Source organism: Buceros rhinoceros, unplaced genomic scaffold (assembly GCF_000710305.1).
Source record: "Buceros rhinoceros silvestris isolate BGI_N320 unplaced genomic scaffold, ASM71030v1 scaffold13249, whole genome shotgun sequence".
Taxonomy (NCBI): domain Eukaryota; kingdom Metazoa; phylum Chordata; class Aves; order Bucerotiformes; family Bucerotidae; genus Buceros; species Buceros rhinoceros.
In genome coordinates, this window is record NW_010430989.1 from 1 (window position 1) to 11,798 (window position 11,798).

The 11,798-nt window shown below is 40.5% G+C and overlaps 1 protein-coding gene across 1 annotated transcript; it reads left to right on the forward strand.

Annotated features, from left to right (window-relative positions):
• Positions 1 to 220: 220 nt before the first annotated feature.
• Positions 221 to 6,421, forward strand: DPY30 (dpy-30 homolog (C. elegans)). The gene is made up of 4 exons (XM_010143253.1): positions 221 to 287; positions 372 to 419; positions 1,756 to 1,898; positions 6,126 to 6,421. Exons 1-4 carry the CDS (start codon positions 252 to 254, stop codon positions 6,196 to 6,198), a joined length of 300 nt encoding a protein of 99 aa, XP_010141555.1. The 5' UTR covers positions 221 to 251; the 3' UTR covers positions 6,199 to 6,421.
• The last annotated feature ends 5,377 nt before the right edge of the window (positions 6,422 to 11,798 follow it).

Here is an 11,798-nt window from a genome sequence, read left to right on the forward strand (position 1 = left end):
CCCAGTACCGGTTTCTTCAGCGAGCGAAACCTGAGCCTTGAGCTGCTTCTCAGTTCTGTCTGCGGGAAAAACGCCTGCAAGTTGGCAGGAGGGGGGCACAGAGCAGCTGCATTTGCTCTCTCATAGTTGTGCCTTACTGACCAGGTGATGCGATATCGGTCAGCTAACGCGGTCCTCATCCCAGCTGCTGACCAATTTTTTTTTTTCTGTCTAAGATTACTGTACGTCCAGCAAAGTCCTCTTCTCAAATCATGGAGGCAGAACAGATTATGGAGGGCCAGCCACAGGTATTACAAGAAATGTTTTATGTGCATAATGCTACTCGCATAAAAGGCGTGTTTTCATTTTGCTGACCACATGTTATTTTACAGGTTCCAGAAAATCCCCACTCTGAATACGGTCTCACTGAAAACGTAGAGGTAACAAAGATTTTTTTTGCTGTCAAGTACAGTGGCAGTCATGTTCCTGATTAAGGGGAGGAATGTTTAGTCTTGAGTCTAGGTTCAGCAAATGTATCTTCCCAGGAAAGTTAGATGGAAACTGAGCTAACAGATACTAGTCCCTTGCATAACTGGCTGTCAATATATATTCTGTTGCGTTGCTGCCATTATAGTAATTGGTACTGAAGTGAACAATGAACCTTTTAATGAGGTGGGGGTTTTTTGGAAGTATACTATGATCGTTATCTATTATATAGCTATCTATTATATATCTATCTGTATAATGTATTATGTCATAAAAAGTCAGCCAGACTTTTATTATGGGGAGGGGAGTAAAAGGAATTCATGGTATTTCTCTAGAAGTATCCAAGGGAAGGGTTGTTTTCATATTCTTGTCAACAGAAGTATTGGATCGGAATAATCCAAGCTATCTTTAGTTACTTATGCTGAGAAAGAGTAGATGCAATCCATTCTCTCTGCTGTTGGTGACACTGTGGGTTACAATAATAACTATGACATTAATTTACAATTCCTTATTAAAGAAAGGCCTTCAGTCTTCCTCTGTTTTAAGCTCCTACTCTATGCTAAGCTTTTGTGGAAACTTTTCCTAGATCTCCCTGATACCAGCTTGTCTATGCCTTAACTTCCACTACAGAATCATAACAAGTTGGGTTCGTTGCTCCCATGTTGTTAGATTCCAGGTGTGTTGCGTTTAATGCCTGTGGTTTACTGACAGTGGTAAAGCATCATTTTTTAACTACTGCTGATGGTGTAAGATCATTCAGTGTGTTTTGACCGAAAGGCACCTGGAAGCATTTTGTGTATGTTTTCTTCAAAGTGTCTGTCTGTATTTTAATAGAGCGTAGTCTCAAAGTGCTTAACTTTAACAGAGTCCCCTCTGTTAGACTTCCCATGAATTTCTTGTGTGTTTAGCATTTTGCGTTAGAAGTGCGTGCATACAGGATCCACTGGATTAAGGCTACTCTTGTTAGCAGTCATTCTTGTCTCAGTGGTGTGGGATTTAAATCCATGAATGCAAAGGCAGAAAGAAAGATATAAGAGATTGGGTGTCTTCTGTTTTAGACAACTTAGGACTTCCTAACATTGTTTCCCCAAGATATAAGCATTTAACAGAAGGCTCCTCTGGATTAGATTTTTGTGCAAGGAAGAATAGGCATTTAAATTTTCTTAAAAGATGTAAACAAGTGGTTGCCAATGAACTGCAGAGAGATGGGTACTTAGCAGCCACCTTTACTTTGAAGCATGAGCGTAATTACCAATGTTCATTCACTTTTTTTTTCTGTTCCTACTTCAGAGGATAGTAGAAAATGAGAAAATAAATGCAGAGAAAACGTCAAAGCAGAAGGTGGATCTTCAGTCATTACCCACACGTGCCTACTTGGATCAGACTGTTGTACCTATCTTGCTACAGGGACTTGCCGTTCTTGCAAAAGAGAGGTAAGATGCTTCCATGTTCCTTCTGTTCCTAGGAATAAAGTAGTGGGTGGTACGTCACCTTTCCAGACCTTGCACACCAGACATGGTTATGCTAGTTGTAAGAAAGTCATTGCAGCAGGTGTGTGAACCTATGAATTACCATGATTGACCGTGCAGGACCTGTTCCCCACTGAGGTGCATGACATGGTACGAGTTACTTCAGGAATTGTGGTTTCCCAATGAGCTATGCTACTGCAAACATTTTGGAGGGAAAAATGTATTTTTTAATTAGCGTTATCATGTAATTTGCCTTACAGAACAATTTCTTGCCTTGCTTCTAGTTTTGAACAAGATTTTTGTAGTGTGGAATTATAGAGTTCTGCTTGCTATTTAAAAGACAGACAGACACACAGGGCCCAACATGCATCTTTGTCAGAGATTAAAACACTTCCTGAAGGGTGAGGCTGACCTGCCCTGTCAACGCAGTAAGAAGGAATGCGCTAGTTTATCCTTTGTGTAAAGCCTGTGCTGTCAAGCATAATCTCTTATCAGTCAATGCAGAAGGGTATTCTTCAATAATAGCAAGCAGTTGTTCATCTGCATGCAAGTATTTCTTAATTTTGCTGAAATAATGTTAAAAGCTGTTACAGATGACCATAGCTGCATCATGGTACCTAGCTCCGGAACAACCATCAGCAGCGTATTAACCTGTTGTGGGTTAAAACTATGTGGCTGTTAAAACTAAAAGGGTTTTGCAACAGGGTTTTTGATGGAATGTAAGCCCACCAAAACCTACACAGAATGGAGCTTCACAGCTCGTTACGGCTTGAATTGAAGGCTTTGTTTAGGCGAAGGATAAACAAACACAGGTTTAATGTAAAGGGGGTGAGAACAGAAGAGTTTTAATAGTGAAAAACCCATAAATCAATCATTTTAAAGTTAAACAGGACTGGAAAAGAGAGAGAGATAGAGGGAGAGATTGATAAATAACATAAATAGACATATACAAGTATAATACAGTTTCCCATTTCGACTCACATCTCCCACTTACAAAGAACCCGCCACGCAGTCGCACCGCTGGTGGGGGCTGGGGGAGGAAAGGAGTTTTTGTCTGTCACCTCACAAAGTTTTCAGTCCAAGAAAACTTCTCCTGGAGCAAACCTCCATGTGGTACCATCATCCTCTTTCTCCTGGGTAGCTGGGAGGAGACTCAAGTTTACCGAGGGGAAAATGCCGAGGCTTCTGGATCTACCCGTCTGTGGAGCGGGATGCGGACCAGACCTTCAGGGAAAGCCTGTGGGTTCCCCGCGTCTGCAGAGGCTCTGTGCCGAGCATCTGGAACCAGTTCATGTTCCCCTTCGCCATCAGTATCTGTCCCCTCTGTGCGGGATCTGGGGGCTTACAGCCAGTTTTACCCCTCGCCGGGTTGAACTCAGTCCAAAGCCATCCCCGCCGGTAATCGGCAAAGCGGAAAGCCCTACCTGCTTTGCAGAAGGAGTCTTTTTACAGCTCCCGGGGCACTGAGGTAACTGCCCGTGTTCTTTTCTCTCTCCGATGAAAAGTTCTCTCAGTCCTGGGGGCAGAAATTCCAAAATGCCACGGCTTGCCCTGGAGGGAGTGTCTCAAACCCCCTTTTTATGCGCTTATTCGTGGAGGCGTGTCTGAATATCGCTTCCCTTCCGCAAGAACTCCTTCCCGCATTTCGGGGGAAAGAAGAAGGGAAGAACAAAAGCTGAGCCCCCGCCTGGTGCCATTTTCCAACTGTCACATAACTTCAAATGGAGTTGTGAATTTGAACTGTATTGTACAGACAGCTAATTGGGCAGAAGAGCACCTCGGAAAGTACACCCCCTGCGTACCCCTGAGCAGTGTGCAGATCTTCAGCTGACATCTGTGGGAGTTCTGCTGCAGACTGAATGTAAAACAACCTGAGGTGGATACACCACATTTATGGTCTGGATACTTGTGCTACAGAGAAACTCTCACGTTTTGGTTTGGTTTGTTTTTTTTGTTTAATCTTTGTCCACTGTGGAAGGAGTTGTTCTTTGTGGGGACTCATCAGAAGAGTGAAATTGTAACATTGATAGAAGAGGTTGGGGAACATACAGGAAAAAAACCTAAAGGGTACCAAACTGCCACGATCAAATTGGATATTCAGTTGAGCATAGTAAAATCTCAGGCATCAAAAAGCTGAACTACCAGCTCTGCTGCATAATCTTCTGCTTAAAATTGAACTGGAAAGTAACTAATGGATGCTAATTTCTTTTTCTAAGAAATATAGAGATGTTCAGGGAACAGCCCAGTATATCTGATGCCCGGAATTCAGTAGAAATTACCATCCAGGATAGTGAGCGTATGGATAAATGACATATTTGGGAGGAGCCAAGACAACTGTTGTCAGGTCTTGCGAGGCTCTTGGAGTTCACTGAAGTAGTCAGTGCGCACACTTAAACGGGAATCCAGGTGATATAGTCTGTTGAAATTTCCAAAAGGTTTCTGGCACAGTCATTCACCACAAGCTTTTAAAGAGAGTTGCACTGGGATTAAAGGAAAAAGCTTTTATATGAACAAGGAACTGCCTGGAAGATACGAGAAAGAGAAGTAAGTGGTGACTTTTCACAGTGAAATAAGCTCAACGCTAGAATTCTGGAAAGGATAATTTATAATAATGTGAAGAAGTGTTGACAAAATTTGTTAATGATAGTAAGTTTTACAGAATAGATTGGGGGATGTTTGTGCTTCTTTTTTTTTTCCCCTGTTAGTTTTTTTTTTTTAAGTTGATTGATTGTAAATAATTGTACAGCAACTTCATAAACTCAATGTGAAACCATGGAAAACTGGTATGAAAAATTGAAACTATGACAAAAAGTGAAAGATTGAACACAAATACACAAAAATTATGCACCTAGGAGGGGATAAATACTCTAATGTTAGTGACAAAATGACAGATTCTGAGTTGACTATTTTCCTTGTGAAAAAAGATCTTTAAACTGTTAAATGTACATGTCAGTACATTGCTCAAAAATAAATTCTAAAGGGTAGGGCTTAGAAATTGAAAGGGTAAAAACAAGTATAATGTCACTATTTACATTTATAATGTTCTTGAATGTGTAATACTGTGTGTAATCCCAGTTCCCTGGTATTCTGGTAGGACATGAAAAAGTAAGAAGAGTGACAAGGTGGTCAGAAGTATGCAATGCCATATGTATAGGGAAGGACTGAATAGGTGATACCTAGGAAAGAGACTTCTGTGAGCGAACGTTAGGAATCTGTTAAAGGATGAATAGCGTAGGCGTGATGGATTGTTTATTATCTCTTCTGATACAGTAATCAAACTTAAGTGAAGCAGGTAGCAAACTGGTTATGAACAAAAGAAGGTGATCCTTTGCATGTCATATAATTAAGCTATATAATTTTTTTGTCTCAGGTTGAAGCATTAACATTTTATTTAGGATCAAGGGGCAACTGGTCAAAGTAGTAGAGGAATCCACCCAGGAATATTAAAGGTTACTTAGAAAGCTGGTACTTGCTTGGAAGTCAAAAGGATAGTCCAGAGAAATATCTCTGCGCACTTTTCATTTTTTAATGCTCTTTATAGGCGTATTTGCTCACTGCCAGACCTTTGGTCTGAGCCGGTGTGGAATGAGTAAATTTGTCATTTATTCTGTGGACAAAATCCCGATTTGCTGGAGGAGCTTTTTGAAAAAAATTAGAGCCTAAAGTCGGTGATCAAAAGTGCTTATTATTGACTACTTGCAAGTTACAGCACTTCTCAACTTGAAGTTTTTATTGTGTTCATTGTGGTGTTGCCAGGAACCATGAAAAAGGCTCTAATACATAAAGTTACACAATAACCATTTGATGAAAACGAAGCAAGAAAACACTGACAGATTAACTTTTACTTTATATACTTTTATAAGTTAAAGGAATGGGTAAATGCATGTAACTTCCAATGACGTACGTACAGTATTTACACTTACAGACTATACCCTAGTTCTAGGTATGAAACTTTTCTAGCAATTTAGTAGCATTGGAGCAGCAGTGACTAAGACTCCTTATTACAGACTTTCTCATCTGACGTAAACTGGAATTTACAGGGTAAGTCCAAATAGTTGGTCATCCCTAAATCAATGCTGCTTAGTGTCTGGGAGGAGTTATGTTGCTTTTAAGGGAAGGTGATTATTTTTTCAGCTACCTACTTTCATATCAGAAAAAATAATTGCTTTTGATTTACTTTTTTCTTTACAGACCGCCAAATCCCATTGAATTTCTAGCAGCATATCTTTTAAAAAACAAGTCACAATTTGAGGACCGAAATTAACTCCATAAAAATGAGGACAGTTTGGCTGCTAGACTGAAATGCTTACTTGCCGCAATTTGTTTTCTGCTGTAAAAATCCTTTGGAATCATGATGTTGTTTTACTTAGTCGCACAACTTGCTTTACCTTTTGAGTTATTTAATAAAGAACACTTCACAATTAATTTGTTCACTTGTTTTAAACTAGCTATTAAGAGACTTTCAAAATAAAGTACTGAAACTGCACTGCTGGATGAAAGTCTGAATAATTCCATGGGGCTACGTCACCTGAACGCATGAAATAAAGGGGAACAATGCATTATGGGAATCACATGGGTGACAACGTGTAGAACTTAATTTGATTTTATATAACACCCGCCATATGCAACATGCCTGAACAAAAAGCAAACAAATTAAGAGCAGTTTGAATTTATTTTGAAGAAGTATTTATTAAGTAGAGAGGACAGAACTTGCTTCAGAACACCAGGAAATGGGTTTCGTTAAAACAAATTGTTAGATTCAGCCTGCAGACAGTGTCCAGTGTTTCAGATGTTTATGAGGTCTGTTCACCATTTGTCATTGATCTCACATTGTGTGTGTGGTTTTTCTGGTGTGCTGGATTTAACTGAAACACAGAGTGAAGTTCAGAGGGGTTTATAAAGGTTCTGTAATTCAGTTCTCTGTACTGCTACCCCAAGTTGGAACATTCTTTCTCTGTGAAAGATAGAATCATAGAATATCTTAAATTGGAATGGACTACCTAAAACTAAACCATATGGCTAAGAGCATCATTTAGACCCTTCTTGAACTCTGACAGGCTTGGTGCCATGGCTGTCTCCCTGAGAAGCCAATTCTAGTGATTGACCACCGTCGTGGTGAAGAGCCTGTTCCTGATGGTCAAGATAATCCTAATCTACCCAGTAAAATATCTAGTATTCTCTTTGTTGTTTTTTTGGGGTTTTTTTCCCTTGGGTTTACTACCACTTTTTTTTTTTTTGTTTTGTGTTTTTTAGTATCTTTTTCTGATCCCTTGTTTATTTTTCTTGTAATCTCATTATGGGTAAAGGCCGCAGACCTCAGGTCACAATATAAGCTGCAACAGAAGACTGGGGATCAGAAGAAAAAGACAGAATTAAGACAGTGAACAGTATGTTGTGAAATATTACTAGTAAAGCTCTGAAAATACTGACACTGTGCTGGAGAACTAGCTTACCAGGTTTTTGGCAATGGGTACTTGGACTAGACACAGCCCTTAGAATTCCCATTTTTGCTTTCTGAAACTTTTAGCAAGGAACATAATGAACGTTGTTCACTAGCACTGGATACTGGAATCCAGATGAAGCACAGCTCTGTTATTAATAGACCAGGAGAATGACGATAATTTGTTTGACAGTCACAGAAATGGTAAACTTGGTTTCCAAGAGTTGCTCAATTAATCAAAATCCTACATTTTTATTCAAATGAACTTCAATATTGCCATCTTACCATTCCCATCTCCATTCTGTGCTTCTTAGCTATTAGCTTTAACAAAGCAAGCAGTTGAAATCTTGTAAATTAAATTCTTTGCTGCAAGGGTTGGAGTTCTTTTCTCTGTGACGGTACTACATTTTTTTTTTAAATTACACATAAATTTCCAAAAAGAGAGACTTAGGACTCTCATTTGACTTGTTTCTATGATGACTTAAACATATACGCTATATTTGCAATATATCATGTGGCTCACTGCACAAATTACTTTCCCTCACTTCTCTGACATCTGGATGACTGTGCTATAGTAATCTGAATATTTTTTTGTTTTAACTTGTTTTAACATAGCTCTTCCTCTTTAGTAGCTTAGATACATGGCTGTAAGCATGGCCAGAAGATGAATCCTTTGGAGGAAAAGACCTGTCTTTTCAATTGTGTGATAACGTGGAGGGGCTGGAATGAAATCGGAGTTGGAAGGCTCTCAATATTTTACATATTTCTTAATATGCTAAGAGGGAAACATTGAATGTGCGGTCCAAAAGCAGTAGGACTGGTGAACAGGAAAAGCTGAAAGAAGTCTGCAAACCCAAAACCAAGCCTATGAAGCTCTGTTCTGGAAAATGTACAGGAACTGGGGAATGAGATTACTAACTCTATTGCATTGTGATGAACAGTCTCCATCAAACACTGACACTTTAAAAAGACACTGAAAGGATTTTAACAACCGTGTTTTGACTTTCTGTAATGAGTAATAATGTTTAAGTGAACACAAAGGAGACACCATAAAATCTTGCTACTGCTATTTTTATTGTTAAAGCAGCATTGCAAGGTTTCATCCATAGGTGACAACATCGCAAGATTGTAAGAATTGTTAAGGGGGCAGGGGGAGGAGAAGCCTATGCTGCTCCCCAATTTCTATGTAGAGAATTTGTGCAAGACCATACAAAATGAAGCCGTTAAACCATTAATATTCCTAGACAGCAATTTTCTTGTATCTTCATATCTGAAATGGGAATACCATCAGATTTCTCAGTTTAGAGTAACATCTGTCAAGCAGCTGCACAGCATTTGTAAACGCTCTAGCTTTCTGCAAAGCTTTTGCATCAGCCTAGAATCTCAAAGCATCAGTACCAGTCTTAAGGTGAGCTGTCCCTGCCAGCAGCAGGCCACCTACTCAGCTGTTGGTGCCACCATTCGGTTCATGGTGTCACCTGCTGTTGTCTTACCATCTAGGCTAGTTCAAGAGAAGGAAAAAGCCATGTTCTAGAGCAGCTTTTCTGGGCAGCTTCCTCCAAGAAAGTAAGTTGAAATTTACTAGCAGCAGTGAACTTGCCAGGTCTAAGAAATAAATTTTAGTGATTCTTGCAAGGGTATGACAAATCGAGAAGTGCAACCATATTCCTTTACTTCTTACATTGGCTTCACCAACTGGGATCTGCTGCATAGCAAATACTATGGAACAGGAGGAAGATAGCAAGCTACTATCTAACCAGATCGTATCTGAATACTCCAGTTCTCGAAGTTAGAAAAGTAATGATAAGGTCCAAATTTTCAAAGCATTTATTTTTAAATTCTCCCCACTACAAAACAATGAAAATTCTGTGAAGACTTGACAGATGCTTGCTATCCCAGTTTAATGAGAGAGGTGTGCTGCTGGTTCTTTTACTAACAAACAAAGAAGGTCTGGTTGGGAATCTGAAAGCTGGGAGCAGCCTTGGCTGCCATGACCATGAGATGGTAGAGTTCAGGACTGTGCACAGAAGCAGGACCGTAAGTAAGATTATGACCCTGGACTTCAGGAGAGCTAACTCTGGCCTCCTCAAAGACCTACTTGGAAGAATCCCATGGGTTGGTGGTCTAGAAGGTACAGGGACCCAAGAGAGCTGGTTAATATTCAAACTCTGCTTCCTCAAAGCTCTATTGGTGCATCCCTGTGCACCTGGCTAGATGAGAACAATGGATGATGTCTACCTTGACTTCAGCAAGGGTTCTGATACTGCTTCCAATAACATACCCAGAGGTGACCTTAGGAAGAATAGGTTGTATGAGTGGAGAGTGAGGTGGATTGAGAACTGGCTGAATGACACGAGCTCAGAAGGTTGTGATCAGTGGCAGAGTCTAGCTGGAGGCCTGTAACTAGTGATGTTCCCCAGGGCACTGGGTCCAGTCTTGTTCAACATATTCATCGGTGACCTGGAAGAAGGGACAGAGTGAACCCTCAGCAGGTTTGCTGATGATACAACACTGGGGGGAGTGGCTGATACACCAGAAGGCTGTGCTGCCATTCAGTGAGACCTGGACAGGCTGGAGAGTTAGGTGGAGAGGAACCAAATGAAATTAAACAAGGGCAAGTGTAAGGTCCTGCACCTAAGAAGGAAGGACCCCATGCACCAGTACAGGTTAGTGGTTGAGCTGTTGGTGATCAGCTCTGCAGAGAAAGACCTGGGATTCACCATGAGCCAGCAACGTGCCCTTGGCCCTTGTGGCCAAGAAGGCAAATGGTGTCTTGGGGTACACTGAGAAGAGCGTGGCCAGTAGGTCAAGGTATATTCTCCTCTGCCTCTGCTCTGCCCTAGTGAGACCACATCTGGAGTATTGTGTCCAGTTCTGGGCTACCCAGTTCAAGAGACACAGAGGAGAGTCCAGCAGAGGGCTACAAAGATAATTAGGGGACAGGGGCATCTCTCTTAGGAAGAAAGCTGAGACCTGGGTCTGTTTAGCCTGGAAAAGAGAAGACTGAGAGGGGATCTTACCAATGCTTGTAAATATCTAAAGGGCAGGTGTCAGGAAGATGGGGCCAGACTCTTTTCAGTGGTGCACTGTGACAGGACACAGGGCAACGGGCGCAAACTGGAACATAGGAAGTTCCATTTGAGCATAAAGAAAAACTTCTTGGAGGGTGACAGGGCACTGGAACAGGTTGCCCAGAGAGGTTGTGGAGTCTCCTCTGCAGATATTCAGCCCCCTCCTGGATGTAATCCTGTGCACCCTGCTCTAGGTGAACCTGCTTTAGCAGGGGAGTTGGTCTAGGTGATCTCCAGAGGTCCAGAGGTCCCTTCCAACATCTGCCATTCTGTGATTTAATCCAGAAAGAAAGAAATGCTATTTTTTCCACAGGAAACACCAGTTCTGAGGACTTCAAGATAAATGTATTTAAATTTGAAATACAAGTTAAAAACCAAGTGATTTTACATTTATAAAACTGAGGAACTTATCAATAAAATGGAGAATAGATGTAAGGGGCTAAACGTTATTAATAGATGTAGAACAAATTCTCAAAAAAATAACTGAAAATGGCAATTTTACATGTATGATAGTCTGTGGCTGAAAGCCATGATCTCTTGATTGTTCAACAACTGTTCCTCAGTTTCTCCACAGTATCCTAGGTGAGTGAGTCAGTAAATGCTCCGAAGGGCAGTAAAATTAAGCAGTAAATAAAATGGCTTACCTGGTTAACATCACAGCACACCTTCCCAGATGACTATTTTAGAATCAATATCCAGGAGCTACTAGTCAGTAACTGAAATAATTATATATGACTCACACGCAGTATTTTGAAGTCTGCCTTTTAAAATGCTGCCACTGAGAACATTATCTTTTACCTTGAAGAGGACAGTGACAGAAGAAAGGAATTCCCACTAAAAGCAGTTCTGATCAAAGCGTTCTACATCCTCGTATTCTGAAGCCTGTTATCACCTAAAAATACAGTTTGACTTGCCAAATCTTTTTTTGTTTTTTCATCTCCACTTTATCAAGGACTTTCTCCAAAATCAGTGCAGGCCTTTGAGCTATCCATTTTATTTTTTGAAGTGCTGTCACTATTGTAAATGCAGTCTGATCAAAAGAACTCTCTCCCTATCTGACTTTCTAGAAATAAAACAGCTGCTTCCAAACAAATGAAAAATCTGAACAAATCTGAAAGATGCAAGTGTCTGAAACTACTAGGCTGGAAAGGAAACACCTGAGAAGAATCCCTATGCCTACCATGCTTCATGGAATACAGGTTTTAATTTATTCTTATCATTGTACTAATTACGTAACACATTATTCTTAGCCAAACCTTGTGTTCCCTATGCTATTTCATAGGCAGGATTAATTTTAAGAGTGATTACATAGCCTAGATCACAGAAGCACCGAATGCCAGCTGTTACTGAAAG